Raw genomic sequence first — 18,068 nt, forward strand, 5'->3', positions numbered from 1 at the left:
CTGCTGAGCTGCGAAGTCTAGTCACTTGTAACACATTTCTCAATCATCAGCATGACACTTAGTCTTACTGGATACAGAATGAAGTTCTGTTGATTTAGAAAACCAAACCAAAGCAAAAATGCTTAGAAAAAAACGCCACAGAAAACAGGGCTGGAAGTCTGTGCAAGCCTTGTGTCTACACCCTTGCAAGCATATCAGAACATCTCCTGTGCCTTCAGCTAAGCAACACTTTAAAAGCTCTTAAGGGTAGGGCTTCTACAGCTTCTGAAGCCATAAATGACAGTGCTTATTTACTGTTGTAATAAAAAAAAAATCTTAGACTAATCTGTAACCTAATTTCACCTCACTGCAAAAACAGGTTTGCAACTATTGTGATTGATTCATACACATACAGAAAGAAAACCCCTTTTCCAAAGGGAAAGCATACAGTCAACTTACTTTATTATGTTACTCCTTGACTGACCTGTTAGATTACCTTGGGCAGATCATTTCAGATTATGCCTTATTTATTTCTGTTGAAAGCACAATAATCACCTTTTCCCTTTGGTGAAACTTCTTAGAAATCTCTGCATAGGGTAGACATATAAATACTAAGGTCCACATCCATCAGGATACAGGCAATTCCAATGAAAGAAGTGGCTAGTAAGCACCTCTGGATGTAGACCTACACTTAGTTTTTGTGCTGCTAGTAACAGGACTCTTCAAGGTCATGTTTTAATGTGGGATGGATTTCTATTTGAGACAAGTCCATCTGGTTACTGATTCTGCCAGCTGTGTCTTTTACAGAACGTAAAGCTGTACGGTATCCTTCAGGCTCAGCAGCAAAAGGAAAACACAGTTGCACAAAGAATCTGCTCCTAAAAATTCCTGGTAACGTAAAAGTCAATTGATGGCCTTACCCTAAACTTTCCAGTGGTGCCCCAAGGTGTTCGGAAGGTGTTCCAGGCCTGGCACTCCAGCGCTATTAGCTTGAAACATTTTATTGAGATAGTGAAAAGCTTTCACCTACGCTTCATAAACTGAGGGTCAGCAATGGTTCCTTGGATTGGGCGCTCACTTCTACTGCTGCGTATATATTCATGGACGTGTCCTTTCTTTCAGAGGTAGCTGCGCATGCAGTCCATTCCACTAAAAATAGGGTTTACTTCACTAAGAGGTGTCATTCATTAGGACAGTTGTCGTGACAGAGACTGCTGGCTGAATCACTGATCTCCTGTTCTAACAGATGTCACTAGTGAGTAAAATAAACTCGTTTTATAATGGAATAGACAGCAGGAATGACCCTACCACACCAAGAGCATTCCTGCAGAAATGCTCACAGTGCTCTGCACGCATCGCCACCTGATACCAGGGAGATCCAGATAGCTGAGTGACAGCTGTGGACCCTCTCCTTATGTTCACACAATTGGAAAAAGAAACTCTTAACTGTGCCCTGCTTTCTGGAGGGGGTGATTTTGACACAGCAGATGAAATCAAGCTAACCATCTAACACCAACTTGCCACACAATACTGTACACCCAGTGACTCATGCACACTGTTGGGTGCAATCACCCAGTAGACGAGGTGCATACGAAGCCCATTCTCCCCTTTACTGCACTATTTCAAAAGCCTTCTTATGTCAAGCATTGTATTTTTGCAAGCCCCCTGCACCAGCACGAATTATTCTACAGTGGCCTAGAGCATCATGGCCCAATTACTACCTGAGTGCACAGCCAGCAGGAGGAATGTTTGTAATTACCAAGACACATTGTTCTACCTTTCCCTTCCTCACTCCAAGCATATGCCTTTACCTCACCTTAAACCTTCAGTGGTATGAGAAATTTCCCTCCAGGACCTCACTAAATAGGCAGTCTCCGCAACTCTTTTTATCTCTAAGTAGCTTAAATAAAGCTGGAAAGGAGGATGCTGTAAACCTTGCTGTCACTGTCCTGTATGTGAAAGGTTAATTTTACAGCCTGGATAGTTCTAGACGAACTGCCTTTAGTATTGATAAATGTGGAAGCCCCGGGGACTCACTCACCCTGTTCAAAAAGTAGATGAGGGCAGTGGCTGCACAGTGCCCGTTGAGCTCTAAAGGCAACACAATTGACTATAAACTGCTTCCAAATACAGGCGACACTTTATTTGCAGCCCCTCTCAACAGGTTCCCAACCTGTAAACTGGTATTTAACTGATGCAAGCAACTTGCATTGATAAACCAGTTGTTTCTTGAACAGATTATTTGGCTGAGAACATTTTAGCGAAGTGGGCAGGCCATTCCTCTAAAGCTCTAACAGTGCAGGCAGTCTGAGGACCTCTAGCCCCAGGGAGCTGCACTTCAAACATAGCCACCTGAATTGGCACTAGTATTAGGAAGGATTCTCAGCCTACCGTACCACAAACTTCAGACAAGGATATTGACTGTTTGTGTCAGGGGGGTCTTGTCTCTTGTGCTTAGGGGTAAGGGGGCAGTTGCACACAAGCAGACTCTGTGGCCCAAGTCCTGTTAACATTTACACTGTTCTCATGCAGTGATCGAGCAGTTCAGCAAAAGATATCAACCCCTGAGACTTTTAGTCAACGTCTATGCTTCTACTGCTAATTCTCATCGTTCATCTCTTCCAGAGAACTTATAACCCAAGTATATTTTATTTTGTAAAATGCTCGTAATTACTGAATGCTTCACTACAAATCTGGTGATTTGTAGGAGATTCCATGGGTGTTCCCTTCATCCAGTTCTAGTAATGCCTTAGACAGAGACTAATAAATAAATACTCTTAACTGGCAACCCCCTCCATAAGCATGTACTTCTTAGTGTGATTTAGAGCAAGAATTATTATTCCCAGTGCACAAAATTAAGATTTTTTACGATACAGACCAGGCAAGCATGAGGAGCTGCTGCTGGGTGTGTGAAGTCCCTCTCTGGGCTTGAAACTCCCTGCTGGGCACGGAGGAGTGACTGTAAGGCCGTCCGCACAGAAGTGACCTGTAGAGAAGAAGAATACAACATGTAGTTCAGAAACAACTTTCTAGACACCTCACTTAAAATCCTTCTGCCAGTTGTACATTACTGATGAAATGTTCATGTCCAGGTAGAATGAAGTACTTTTTCCAAGTAAGATTTTGTAGGACTTAATATCAAATGCTTTAGTAAAGTCCAGATGGATTATCTGAAGAGTGTTAAAAGAATATATGGATTTAACTGTGGCATAAAACTGCCACTGCTGTGTTGAAATATACTGCTATGTATCAGCATAGAGATGATATTTCATTCACATGCACGCAGTACTAAGTACACAGATTATATATAATTAAAGTCAGTCAAACTGTGGGAAAGAATGCTGAGGATCCTCAAGCCTCTCCTGCTCATGATGGTATTGAAACTCCTTACCATCTAACATCTTTTCAGTTGGGCTGGATGACTTATTCAGCTTTATGAGAACTGATGGAGAACATGCATCCTACCCATTAGAACACAAGAGGGACTAATTTTAACACTGAAACATTCAATTTCAGCCTGGAATACTCTATATATTTAACCCACTGATTATCTACTGAGAGACTTTCACTTGCTCTCTCCAGGTTCTGTGATTGATAGACTGGAGTTGAAATCTGACTGCGGCTTAGGGTGATCTTGTGCTCTAAACAATAAGACAGTAGCAAATCTGTTACTGTAAAATCCACACACTAACATATATCTGTTCACTTGTTCAAACTTTTATTAAGCAGAGTTTATAAATGCTTCCTTAAGTCCAAAGAAGCCAGTGTTTCCTGGACTATTATTATTTTTAATGGCGTCAGAATTAGCACGTTGGCTCTCTACAGAGCACCATGAACAGTTAAGTGCAATATGATATGTGATACACAACCACAAAGCCACCATCACTTCCCACGGATGATTTACGTATGAGAGATGGCTTACTATTCACAACACCTAATACCAGGCACTGGAAATATGGGAACTCATCTGTTTTTTCATCTGTGTATTGTAGCTGGATCTAAACTCCTGAGGCTTTGGTCTAGTACGATCTCTGTAGCTACTCCATTTCTCCTTCTACTAGGAGGTAACATATCCAAAGCACAGGAACCCGTCATTATTTAATAAAAAGGATTCTAATTACAGATGTAAGAATTAAGTTGCTGGGTTCAGTGACTCTGCAGGAGGCACCTGGAGCTGCTCATTAAATACTTCATCTTCACATGCAGTACAGGGCTCGTAGGAGAGAGGAGAGCTTGGTAGGACTGCAGATTGTGAACTGCATCCCTGTAGTGACATTAAATATTCTTTTGCAAAATCACAGCTACACCACGCTCTCCCTGTCAGGCCATTTTGCTTGGGTTTTGCAGGGCCAGGAAATGTGAATTGAAGTCTGCTGATACGTGGAGGGAATTATCAGCAACACTGCTGCTACCTGCAGCACCACACTTGTACTGTTACCGAGTGCTGTACAAAAGAACCGAAGAGAACTTCTGTGGAAGGCCTCAGAGGTACACCAAGGCACCCAACTTTTCATAGGAGAACTGCCCAACAGGAAGCTAACCTTGGGCTACCAAATTCTCAGAAGGCTTGTAAGCATTCTCTAGAATGTAGGAAGGACGTGCCAGGATTTTAACGTAGAAAACTCTTTCCCCCCCTGCTGTACCAAGCAGCCATTCACTACAGGAATGGCTTAACCTGTACTCTCAGTGAAGACTGGCGGGCCACCAGCCTGGGCAAGTGCAAGGTTTGTTGTTGTTGTTGTTTGCATCAGGCTTCTTCCCAAACAGCAAACATCCACAGCATGCAACCTAAGGAAGCTTCCCAACTTACTCCATCATTTCCCTTGAAGGATGTTTCTGGCTAATTCACCATGTGAAATGACATCTTATGCCTTTTATAATTTAGGAAGATAATTGTTCTGCAACAAAAGTATGGTCCCTCCTACCCTGTTCTCCTTGTTGCTTGATTCTGAATCAGTGATGGATTTGTGACACACCCAACAATGACGCACTGCAATTTCCTAAACATGGGACTATTTTGATTTTATTGAGTGTCAAGCAGAATGAGAAATTACGTAAGAGAACCACGTTGTACCCTTATCTGACCCCCAATACCTAAGCATTTGTCACCTGGGTAATAGAGCATCCACCACAAAGTTGCCATGGCCAATGAATTGAGGTCCTGAAGTGGAGAAAGCTCTAACTGTGTGTGTAGCAAGTTTACAGCTGACAAGCTAAAATCAGAGTGAGCTGCTTTCTGTGTGGGAAGAGAAAGCAAAAGTTTCCCTCACTGCTCAGCAACATCTGCACATTCAGACATGTTACTGTATGTCCCAAGGCTACCTCAGCTGGGCGTCTTAGCTGGATCTTAGACATACGATTTAATTTTAAGTAGTTCTGTGTAGAGGCAGGAGTTGGACTCAGTGATCCTTGTGGACTCCTTCCAACGTGGGATGTCCTATGATTCCATGATTCTCCCATAAACCCAGCAAGTGTGATGACTACCAAACCCCAGCTGAGATTCTCAGTGTTCCCTCATCTTCATTCTTTGTTTTTCATGAGCACTTCTGAACAGCGCCCTGCTTTATCTCAGGAATTACTTCTTAACCTCACGAATTCTGCTGTAACCAGAAGGAGCCAAGCTCTGTTCTAATACTGCAGGCTAAATTTTACCAGAGCCAAGTGTCATTATAGTCTCCTTCAAGTTCTACATCTTAATGACTAAATAAGATGCACATGAGATGCACTTACCTGCTGGGCAGGGCTGGCTTATCGAAGTATCTTCAGTTGAGAAAGAACCAAGGGTGCAGGTAACACAACGAGTGCGGCTTGGATCTGGCTCCTGCCCGACCAAACAATGCTAAGGGGAAAAAAGACAAGCTCATCCCAACAGGCCCAAAAGGCCACTGCTATCCAAAGCTATATCCCAGGGACACCTGAAGCAGGACATCAGCCAGTACTGCACTCTGTCTTGTGCTTCCTCCTTCTCTGTCCTCTCTTCCTTCCCAGCACTGTTTCAGGGATATTCTCCGGGGATAATTTCTAGAAGCACAAATGATGCTTCAAACTCCAAGCTCCTTTGGGGCCTCAGCTGAGGGTTTTAGTGGTAGGCAGATGATGTGAGCACTAACACTCTCAAATTTTAGATGAGAAATATTTATTCCTCTTAATACAGGCCATTTGTGGGAAGTCCTACATCTACTACACCACTGAACTGTTTCGGACTCTTCTTTGCTGAAGAAAGTTCAGCAGTATCCTCCTATTAAACCAGAGGGCTGTCCTCTCCCAAAAATACAATCATATTTAGGCCCTGCCTGTCAGGAAGAATGAAAATTTGCCCTTGAAAAGTAACATGCCCATTCTGTACCTGTCTATCTCGTCCATCTGGGCAGATGTAATTATCTGGGCATTCCAGGCACTCCAACTCTCCCTCTGGAGAATACTGACCAGGACTGCAGCTCCTCTGCACACCACTGCGTGGATCACATGAATAGCCAGCTGGACATGCACGGCACCCAGCTCTGTTCTCTAGGCTGAGATAGCCATTGGGACAAACCTGCAGTAAGATCACAAACACTGTTAGATCCACAACAACATATTCTTTGCATGACTAATGTACAAGAGAAAAGTTTCAAACACCCTTAGCTCAAGTGCTAGAAAGAAAGCAATTCAAAGTCTGGCCTATGAACTCTTGAGAATTCCCAACACATACTTTTTACTGTCAAAAGAATGTAGTGCAAAGAATGAATAGAGAAAGTGCTGCTCACTGTTTACCTGGATGGACAACCAGCTTGCTCTGAGCCAAATCAGAGCCAAATACCAAGAAGAAATTTCCTGGAAAAATTCAAACTAGTCTGCAAAATATACAAAGAAGCTAAAAATCAGATGATTCAAAACATATGCCAGTAGAGGTAGAAAACACTACTTCCACCTGTTGGCTGTCCTTCCCCAGCTTACCTGGCAGGCTGTGATATCCACCTGAGCTGTAAGTTCATTCACTGTTCCCAGTGGGCATTTCCTTGGAGCTGCTTGACCCCCTGGGCAACTGGAACAAAAAGAATTACAGTTTTAAAACTAAATTCTTCCACTTCTTTGGAATTCCATCCCCTACAGCCCAGTATGGGTGTTGTGTAGCTACAGAACCACACCCATCACCAACTGCTCAAAAAGCTTCTTCAGCCATGGGTGGGTGAATTCAAGTCAGATCACTCCAGAACCTTGGGGGGAGCTAATACATTTATTGTGTTTGGGAGGTCAAGGTGCACTGCTTGGACTGCACATCCATGGACACAGATGTAGTTATTGCAGTAGGAGACCTGGCAACCTGAACTTAGGCTCAGGATGGTCTGTATGAAACCTGTCTTTCACAGTCTTGGTTTGGAATTATGTCTGAGAACTCCGAGATGACCATTACCTCTTGCATTTGAAGTGAGCTGGGTGTGGCAGAGAAAGCAGCCTGAATGTTTTTCTCCTGAGGAAGGCAGAAGCATCCTGGCTTCAGCACCTCTAGAAATCAGCCACGAGCCCCTGCAACTCATTGCTCTTTGTACCCAGGCTTCCTTGTTTTCAGGCTACTGTTCTGTGCTCAGCTAACATCCCATGTTCTGACTGGCGTACCAGTAAATAAGCAACCTGGACACAGAATAAATTTGCCAAGACAGGTTTCCCTGGACCGAGTGCCAGACACTTTGTGCTCCTTTTAAGCTGAAACTCAGCCTACACTTTGCTGCCACTACAAGTACAGACAGTACTCCTACCCTGCCCCTCCTAAATACACAACACAGAATACACAAAATCTGTCCTAAGCAATCTCAGAGGGAATTTGGCTTCATCAAGCTTACACTTCCTAGGAACACACAGGCTGCCCACCTTCTTTCTTAGACTACAGCACTATTGTGTTGAAGAACAAACACTTCCATTGATTTTAAGGAGAACTGTGAACGTGCCAATCACTGCAGAAAGCCCCAGAAAGCCTTATTATGTGAAGATAGTGGTTTTTCCTAGTCAGCTGATTTTTCATCTGTGAGGAACTAGCACCACACTTTGTGCCCCACCTCCTGGTCTGCATTACGAGGTAGCTCTCAGAATTTTCTCAATGTAAGAGGACATTGCAAATGCCCCAGTGCTTAACTTCTTATTGCAGGAGCAGAAACGCTGAGCGAGAGGGAAGGAAGGAGACTTACTAGAAGCCTGTTGGACACTCCAAGCAGTTGCCAGCCGTGTAGTAATGGCCCTGCCTGCAGTCTATCAGACACTGGGTCTGGCAGTCCACGTTGCACCCTGGTGAGAGGGAGGAGGTCCCTGTAAGAAAGCAGAGGAAGAAATCTAAGGTGGCAAAGAACAAACACTGAAACCTCCAAGCTAAACTACCAGTTATTATTACACCATAATGTAGTTTCTGCACAGCTCTATCACTGGTGTTAATAGCAGCAGCTCTATTAATACATTATTTTAGCATTAACAGCGCTGCTTTGCCTTTATAGAGAAGTGGTGTTAATGAATGGGACGCAGCATCCCAGCAGTGTAATGACTAAAAACCAAACTGGAAATATTCTAAGCATCTCATTAGAAGGAAACTAAATCAGTAAATCTCATGTTCCGCTGTTAAACAAGTGCCTCATTGTTATTATTACTGTTACACCTACACGAATTACCTGACTTCCCAAAGCCACCCAGAGAGTACCAAAACTGGAAATAAACCTAAATTTCTGGCTTTACCATTCAGCAACATTATATTCCATTATGTCCATTACCACACTCACTCTGAAGATTGGTGGTTAAAATTAAGAACAGGTTTCTTTTCCAGCATGAAAATCAGTTTCTGTAAGACCTGTGGGTAAATACTCTAACCACAAAATTCTGAGGGAAATCCCAATAGGCTTTGGATCAGCACCCCTATTTCAGATGCTTTATCAAACCAAATCAAACTGCTATCTGTAGGCAAAGATGCCTTTATCATCTTTCAAAAAAGTCACATTTTGTTTGCCAGAAAGCTGAAAACCTATGTTTTCGTCAGAATGCACACAACACAGTCTGGCGGAAAGAGCCAAAGGATGACAGAGGTACTGCAGTGCTGGGTGATCTCAACCAAGACACTCCATCTTTCTCTGCTTTACGTATCTAGTCTACTCAGTGAAGACAATTTTAACCTCCCCTTTTGAGGAAGTCGCTCCACATCACGTTGTGTCAGAGAAAGGTAATAAAAGCTCAGTAAGGAGTAAGGTATGCAAAACCTGAACTTCAGAGCATGGAATCAACAGTGTTACTAGCTCCCTTTTTGCATTTCTTAATTTTGCAGGACTATTAGATTTAGATTCTAATGTGCCACTGTCCTAATACAGTCATCTGTTTTGAAAAGTCAACTTTGCTATAATAACAGCAAGGATTTTACATGAAGTTCTGCACGAAGGGCTTCTCTGTGTGCCTGTACCTGAGCACCAAAAATGAGTGTGCAGGTGTGCAGAAAAGTTCTTATTTCAAATTTTATAATATACCTAGTTTATTCTGATTTTTTTTTTTCATTTTCAGACTAAGCTGTCTGTTCCACACTCAAACGAGCATCTTAGTGTTATCATTATCCCAAAACATGGCCACATTGGTTCTTTTCTGCCTTTTAAAAGATTAACACTTCTTTATGAAAGCAACCCCCTTTCTCTGCCTGTTTTCTCCCTGGATGAATTGGAAAAAAAAATATTATGCTTTTGAATGAACTGCAACCAGACTTATCAGTTTATAACCAGAATGAGCAAAGCAACTGTCATGTCTAATTCCTTACGGCTCTCAGAAGGTAACAGTGTCAGCACCAATACAACAACAAAAACAAGAAGTTTGCCTGAATAAGAAAGTTAACCACTCACCTGTCAGCAAGATCCTGAAGCTACAGAATAAAATCAACCAACTCAAAGCATTAGCCATGGGGGCTAGTAAACAGCTCTTAAGAAAATGCTCGGAGGCTCTGCTGAAAACATTCCTTGAACATCTGGCGTCGCCTTTGCTGAAGCCCAATGTAACGAAATCCCTCCCACGTAATTACTTTCCAGTACAGCCTGAAGTGAAATAAACACCAAGCAGCAGAAAGAAAGGGTGGCCAAAGAGCTAATCCCGTGTAAACTCCCCCCTAGCATTAGTGATGCTAAAAAGTGAGAGAACTCCTTCAAACATAACACATACCTTCCAAGCATCCTATGGGCAGGGAGCTTTCACGTTTACTTGTCATTAACTTGCAGATCTGTCTAGCTGCTCAGAAAGATAACCATATGAAGAGGACACCACAGGGTCAAAAATTTATTCTTCTTCAGCCTCTATGTGAAATATTTTTGCAGTCTATTTGTTCTGCAATTTCAGGTTCTTCCTGGAATTTGAAAACCCAGGTGAATTCTTCGTAAAATTAGATTCTCCCCTGTAAAGTCTCCTGTCTTCTAGCTAAGTTTTCTTGTTGTAAGAAATACCTTTTGATGATGCACAAGGCTAAACTTCATGAAAGCTATGGTAGTGCTGGGGAGCAAACAGAACTTTGGGTTCTTCTGCAAGTGTAAAACAAGCAGAATATATCCTGAAGCACTTTCATGCACATTATACTTCACAGCAGGCTTCTGTTTAAAAAAGAATTCTCCTACTTTTACAAGTAACATGAAAAATTAAAGATTCAGCACCTGCTCCAACGAAGACTGCAAAGAGATCCTTTTTTTTCCCTGGAAGCTGCAATATCCTCTCTTCGTTTAACTTTCTGTAGAACCCCCTGGAAGCCAGAGGCTACTTTGAGCTCTGGAAACATATCAGTTACCAGCAACAGAAAAAAAAACGTCTTCCAACTTTCACAGACACAATTCCACTGGGATGCACGAGTCAGACCAAGGATGCCCATTGACTAAGATGGAATTACTGGGGAGAACTTCTGTCCAAATAAAAAAATAAATAAATCCTCCATTTTCTGTACTACTGGAGTTTCTATTAAGAAATCTGTATGGCCACTCGTGTGTCTTCTCACTTCTGCAAGCCTTTAAGAGGGCAGTTGAGGAGGACAACTGGAGAGTCCAGTGAAATCAAAGCTCACTTTGGGAAGAGCAGTCCTACCACATGCACAAAGGATTTCACTCTGTGACCATTTAATTTTCCTTTTCAGAACAGGATCTGTATGCAGTTTGGACCAGAACATGAAGTGCCTGTTATCCTCGAATTGCTTGAGCCCTCTAATGCCAGATTATGTCAGAGCATCTCCGGCCAGGAGGGCGCAGAAGCCCTAACCACGGTGGCAGAGTGTCTGCAAACAGGCCTCACGCCCGTCTTCCTAACTAGCAAAGCACCATCTGTTGCACTTTATAAAGTCTTTAATTAAACTCCTCCAGTAGAACTCAGATATATCTGTTTCTTCCTCTTCTGCACACAATTCCTGGAAATCTCTGCAATTATCTTATATTACAGACAAGAATTGCCAATTAAAACCTAATCAGCGCAGTGTAAAGGCAGGCACCAGGCCAACTGCTTCTAATTTTCTTCCCATTTTCGACCCACTTGCCCCTTGTACTTTGAAAAGTTCAGAAAACACAGAAGACGCAATAGAAGGCAGAAGAGGCAAGAAAAATGGTTAGATTCACATCGCCTCATTTCCATTTTCTTAATAAACTGTGAAATTATCAGATTTATGCACAGATAACACTCAGGTCAAACCCAACCCTGCGGCATGTGCTAGACTAGGACAAAGAAAGCATCTGCCACCTGTCTGGGGACTCGTTGGGGAATGAAATACCGACTTGGTGCGCAGAAATGGTCAGTCCTCCCTCTGGCCAGCTGAGGTCTGAGCAGGTCGTTGACTCACAGCAGGTCACCCACCCTGCTGGCACAGCATGAAGCGTTATCTGGCCATAGAGGTTGCCCGATTCGGAACTCTGAACCTCTCAGCACAGGTTCTGACATCCAGGGGATCAGCACCAGTTTTGGACCAGCCCACTTCGTCCGTCTCTGCAACAGCAAGAAGCTGAATCTGGCCTGACGGACTTCTCTGTGCTGCCACAGAAATGAGCTGCTGGGAGACCAGCACAATAACCTGGGACTCGCTCCAGGACGCTGCGATTTACTTTCACAGAGCAGCAGCAGCATTCATCTGAAACATCACAAAGCCCCGTGCAGTTTGCACTGGACGGTAAGCCGTAGCTATCCATTCCTGACTATAAAGAAAACAGAGTTTTGCTATTATTTTTTCCTCTTCTGTCACGAAACAAATAGATGCAGATTGAATTATAAATCTGGGCTGACAGAAGTAATGTACAGATACGTGAAGAAGACTCCAGCGTGGAAAATAAATAGGTGTGTCCTTTTCTTGGCTGGAGGCATTGGAGACTGTATGACTGGCGAGTATCAGCATATTCATTCCTTCGGAAAAAAACAAAAAACAGTTTGGTTTCCAGAATTGACATATTCATCCTCTCTCCACCAGTGACTTGACTATTGCTTCAGCAGACCTGGCTGTATATTAAAAGGGTTCCCGTCTTTCTTGAACTATTTGGTCAGTCCCAAAATTATACTAGTGGTCCTTCACAAAACAGACAGGTACTATTTTCCTTGCTTTGAACACCAAAATTCATTCTGCTCAGCTCACTGCCAACAGCAATAAACCACTGGATGTCTAAGAAGCATTACTACTTACCTTATAGCAGAAAAGTACCTTCTTGTGATCTCTGCTCTTCACCTGAAGTGCCAGGGAATACACCTCACCTTGCAGAAAGCTGCAGTCAGTCACACTGAAATTAGTTCGCTTTCTGTGTAGGCAATTTTCCTCAGCCATCAAACCTCATAAAAAGTCCATTTCCTAAATGAAAAGCATGCAAATACGCAAATTTGCAAATCTCATTTTACCCACAGTAAGTCTTCTGGGGAGAAGGGAGCAGGGAGGGAAAAGGAGGCACAATGGGCTCAAAACTGTGGAGAGAGGCAGGAAGTAGAAATCACATTGAGAATAGTTTCATTACTTATATTTGCACAGATAGAAGTTCTTCAACAGCTTTTAGAAATTTCTCATTAACACAGAAGGAAAAGATCTGTGAGTTTGAATCAAAAACATGCTTTGTTCCTGTACATAAACAAGTACATTTCAACTTTATGCCCCCACTTATCTCATAAAATGGCAGGAATTATGCAAACGGCTAAGGGTGGAGTCTCCTCCCATCCACTTCCCTCTCTCTTTTTTCCTTATTATTGTGCAGATAGTGCTGCTCGCATACCTAAGGATTAATGCATTAATATTCCACCTTCAGAGCTGCAAAGTCAGGGCCACATCTTTCTTGCATGAACACATGCATATATTTACACACAAACCATCAGAAACAACTCTGCAAGCCCCTGCTACTGACACCTGTAAACCACGTGCATAATTCTCATCTGCTTAGGGGCTGCTGCAGTGCCCCACTATGCACACAGCCCAAATGTTCATTAACATGCCCTTAGCATTAAAGCCCTTAGCACAGGGCTGGATGTCACAAGATAGCAATACCTCCCAGTATGGAGCCTGCAGATATACTCAGCGATGCTGCAGTGATACAGAGGCTATTTTCCTGTTATACGGTCCCAGAACAAGTCGAGTGCTGACGAAAAAAGCTGTGAGGTTTAAACAAGGCACAGCAAAGTTCAGTGACACGTTAAATGCAGATACCATCACAGTCAGGGTGCCAACAGACACCCAACACTCAGCTATCCTTCACGGATAAATTAAAGTTTTTCTCCTTATGTGAGCAACAACAGCAGTAAAATAGCAGTGTAAAATTATCTCATAACTTTATTTTGCATGCTGTTTTGCATGCTAAACTTTATCCCTACCGAACTAACAAAATTAAATGGTAAATTTATAAAGGCAATAAACTTTGAAAAGAGAGCGAAGTTAAATGGTTATAACATAGAATAACACAAAGATCTTCATGCAAATTGAGATTAAGATGCAGAACAGCTTTCCCAAATCACCTGCAGTAGACCCAACATAGGTGGCCAACGAATTAGAGCAGCATAAAAGCAGCAGTAGGGAAAGGTGTGGAGGCAGAAAAAAAGGGAGGAAATCCTAGCTCTGGAGAAATCAACAGCAAAAAACTCTTGGATTTCTGCAGGACTAAGATTTCACCCAACAGTGTGCACACCTAATACCAACACTGCTTATCAACTCTGAAAGAGTTAGGACCAACAAGAAATAACCAAAATTTGCTGTATTAGCAAAGCCTTATAGCATTCACATACACACAGCATGAGAGGCAGCACAGGTAGGCGAAGACACACATGCAAAGAGGCTCAGCTGGGAGAAACTGTCTTAACAACAGGTGCTCCTATAGTTTAAGCAAAAAGTAATGACAAAAAATGTCATCTGTTTCTCTCAAATGGGTAAGATGTGCTTGGTCTGCTCAGTACCCATACCCACGGAGCAGACAACCCTGCCTCCTGTCCCACACCACATCAAACTCAGAGCGCTTGGCCCATTCCCATACCAGCTCAGACCATTTTCCCAACATCCTGCCTTCACCAAGGGCTAGCAGAAAATGCAGATGTTAGAAACTGGGCCAGAACAGGCTGACCCCTTCCTTGGTTTATTCTCCCACAGGTTTTGATTTTCTCTGGTAGACAGCTAATTATAAAACGCAGCACAGGGTTGTCTCTGGACATCATTGCAGGGCAGGCAAGACTTCCAAAATTTCATAAAGCCTGCTTCATCACCACACATACTTCTATTGGTACCTTCTTAGATAGCTGCACTCTGAGTGGACTCAGGCAGCATTTGTTAAAATGATTACATAATTCCATTGCAGTTTAAGAAAATTATACTCCGGTAAGACAATGCTCAAAGCCTTGTATTTCTTTGCACTGCTCTTAGTAAAGGGGCCTGGGAAGGCTAAGTGCCTTTTAACCTCCATTGCCCATAGCCCCTCAGCTCCTGCTGTGCCCAGCAGCAAGGACAACTCCAGCTGCCTTCCTCTCCTTGAGCTGGATTAACATCCTGCACAGATTCAGTGTCAAAAAGGAAATCCAAAATCACACTGAACAGCTATAACGCTGTCTTCTGAAGTTTCCACTACTGCAATATTAAACATGGTCTGGAAGGTGTAGGGAGGGATAGGTTAACAAATGCATTTTGTTCGTTGCTCTGAAGTAAATGAATAGACAGGAATGTAATCAGTGATGCTGACTTGGTGCTGCTGCCTGTTCCTTAAGCAGGAGGACTGGACTGTAAGCTCAGTGAATCAGAGCTGACTCTTCAGAAAATGAAATGAGAGGAAGCGGGCCAGTGCTTAGCTACCAAAGCAACCTGATGCTGAAATTACCTAGAGGAAGAAGCAGGACAAACATGCAGAGGGCTTGTTAAAGAGAACAAGGGGAATATTTTTGAGCATACAGAATAATAAATAGGGTTGGCTACACCTCCATTGTGTGCTAGTGAAATCTTAGCCTTGAATAGGACCAGCAAAGAAGAAAATATTTTGGAAAAGCAACACAGGGATTCTAGGATTTTGCTACAAAGCAGGCAAAAATAATTCCATTCAGAGTGTGTGGTCTAGAAGAGATCTTTAGCTTCTGCCTGAGCATGTTTCAAGGATCTCAGTCCTTTGTTGTCTCTTGACCCAGCTCAGAAAAATTACTCTAGGGCATCTCTCCTTGCAAGCACCATGGTCTTCACAGACAGACAATGACATCCAAAAGTTGATGGAGATCAGTGTGTAACAAAAGGAACAGGGCTGATAAACATGTTAGAAGCTGGGATAGGTTAGAATCAGAAAGGGGCTGAACTAAAACAGTGCTATCAGTTGTGAATTTTATGCCCATAGCTGAACTTCATCTCCAATTTTATCAGACTGGGATAATAAAACAGTTGGTGCTATTAAAGTGATGCCCACATGTACCGCAGTAGATCTTCATTTAATATTTTTAATAAAATAAACAGTGTTTGTGATTAATAAAAAGTACTACCAAACAGCTGCAGCCTTGTTAATTTTATCTCCCATAACTGGAAACAGAGCAGTGTTTTCTGACTCTGAAAACAGCAAAAGCCTCCCAGCATTAGATCAGTCCGCATGTAGAGCCAGTATATGGAGAGGGTATGACGGGTAAATAGGGGCAATGTAGAGCTAGGGTGTAACAGTACAGCAGTATTCATCAGTGAATGACCGGGCAGAGTAGTCTCTCTGATAGATTAGAGGCCGTTTTATAGTAGCCCTGTTACAGAATGGTGCAGTTGGGTGGTTGGCGGTGACACTATTTACATATTTTCTATGAAACAGGAATAGAAAGCTGTTATTTTTACAGCAGAATATAGGGCAAACATGGTCATTTAATGCAAATCTCCACAGAATGGAAACCCAACTGTGTGTTGAATGTGCCAGCTGCAGCTGTTTATTCGCCTCCTCTCTGGATGTATGTGAATGAGGTGCTGTAATAGCATGCTCTCTTCCAGTAAATACAGCTATGGAAAGGTATTTGATTCACAAGTACAAAGCAAACTGCAGAAGAACAAAGCACAGGGGTTTAAAAAAAAAAAAACCAACAGATTCAGTCCTGTAACGGGCACGAAGCGGCATGCAGTCCAGAAAGGATCTTAACTTCAAAGGCTCCTCGCAGCACCAGAGCTTTTCTTCGGTAAGACACTGTCATGCATTTTATTAGAAAAAAGAAATTGCTACCGCAAGAGAAAAGCGGCATTAGCTGGTGACCTGGAAAAGTTTGCAACATTTTATTTGAAATTGCCCCCACCACTTCCATTAGATATTTTTTGCCTGAATTCTTAATTAGTACAATCACTCATTCTGCACTACGTACTAGAAGACCACTGTATGATCATTGTTGACTTACGCTCAAGAGAATGGGGCAAGTGGCCCTTAGGAAAAAGGGAGTCTTACTTCTTCCAGATGAGAATAAGCTTAAAGCCTACTGCATCCTCTAGAAATCTGGATCCTGTCACAGAGGAGCTGAAGTAACTCCCTTTTTAAAAGCCTGCTAAGACCTTGCAGAAAGGTTTTAGCTTGGGAAATTGGACTGTCAGAAGTCTCCAAGGCCAAAGCAGCAGCTCTAGTGCCAAAGCCTAGAAAAAAAGAAGACTGAAGTGAGTGCCAGCAGCAGAATACAGAGTGACTGAAGAGATATTTCAAGAAAAAACTAGCCTTTCAGAAACATCAGGCTAGTAATTTGTCAAAGGCTGCAAGTGTTATATTAAGGGACCTCACATAACCCATCAGAGGCACACAATGATTTCTCAGTCTCTTCATCCTGAAGTACTGAAAAATTAGATGCTTCAGTATCTGAATCTGAGAATTCCATTAAAGTGACAAATGGCTTCTAACAGGACAGACGAAGCCACTGTGTCTGTCCAGCCAGGAAGAAAACTTCAGGCTAGTCATATCCCATCAGGAATTTAATTGAAAGGCAAAACCATTAAATATTAAATAGTGTAGCTAGCTGAATGCAGAGATACAGAACACGCTACAGCCCTCCAGGCAGCACAAGATTTGTCAGAGGTGGTCACAGTACTACCATCACACACCTCCAGGGTGCCGGAGAAGGTTGGATTTTATGCATGTTAAAGAAACCACTCCAAGTGCCACGCGACTTTATAGGCACCTCTGCACAGAGGAGAGCAGAGTCTGGCCTAGCACACGTACATCGACAAGCTGGGATGCAGTCAGTTGAACCTGTTGTTCCTTGCAGCTCAGCTGCCTCATATCACAGGTTGTTACAGCAAGAGCAGTCTGAAGGCAGTTACCAAGGCAAGGATATGAGCTCTAACGACTTATGCTACCCCATTAGTTTTGTTTTGCATTCATGCCTTTCCCCATCGCACCTGAGATGAGGGGAAGCAGATATTTAAATATTGCCTTTAGCTTCCTGAAGCTAGTAAACAACCACAGGATCCTGATTTCAGGGTCTTTTCAGCATGTGACTCAGACTCATTTTGCCACTCACAGGTGGCTGGGTGCCTGTTTATCCCTGGAAGGTTTACACAGCCTGTATCATATAACTACAGGTGGAGTTCAAGAGATGCCTTGCAGCAGTTAGAAATGTTAAGAACAGAAAAAATAACACTAGCTTTATATGCAATGCTGATGTACCCTCCTGAACAGTGTCTGAAATAGTTCAGAATCATTATTTCT

The 18,068-nt window shown here is 42.8% G+C and overlaps 1 protein-coding gene across 14 annotated transcripts in view; it reads right to left on the bottom strand.

The window, feature by feature from the left end:
• Positions 1–18,068, bottom strand: part of LOC308182811 (uncharacterized protein) — a 207,307-nt gene that overhangs the window by 76,622 nt on the left and 112,617 nt on the right. For 10 of the 14 annotated variants that reach the window (XM_080568029.1, XM_080568030.1, XM_080568017.1 and 7 more), the window contains 8 exons: positions 12,602–12,763; positions 10,129–12,327; positions 9,816–10,004; positions 8,142–8,259; positions 6,916–7,003; positions 6,326–6,514; positions 5,710–5,818; positions 2,858–2,965 (listed from right to left, as the gene is read on the bottom strand). In XM_080568029.1, coding sequence (XP_080424155.1) covers positions 2,858–2,965; positions 5,710–5,818; positions 6,326–6,514; positions 6,916–7,003; positions 8,142–8,259; positions 9,816–9,873 — 670 coding nt within the window. In that variant the 5' untranslated portion in view covers positions 9,874–10,004; positions 10,129–12,327; positions 12,602–12,763. Of the gene's footprint in view, positions 1–2,857; positions 2,966–5,709; positions 5,819–6,325; positions 6,515–6,915; positions 7,004–8,141; positions 8,260–9,815; positions 17,003–18,068 lie in introns of all 14 variants that reach the window. The other 4 variants (XM_080568027.1, XM_080568028.1, XM_080568024.1 and 1 more) reach the window with 4 other exon arrangements.

Source organism: Anser brachyrhynchus (genome assembly GCF_964034855.1).
Source record: "Anser brachyrhynchus genome assembly, chromosome: 25".
NCBI lineage: Eukaryota > Metazoa > Chordata > Aves > Anseriformes > Anatidae > Anser > Anser brachyrhynchus.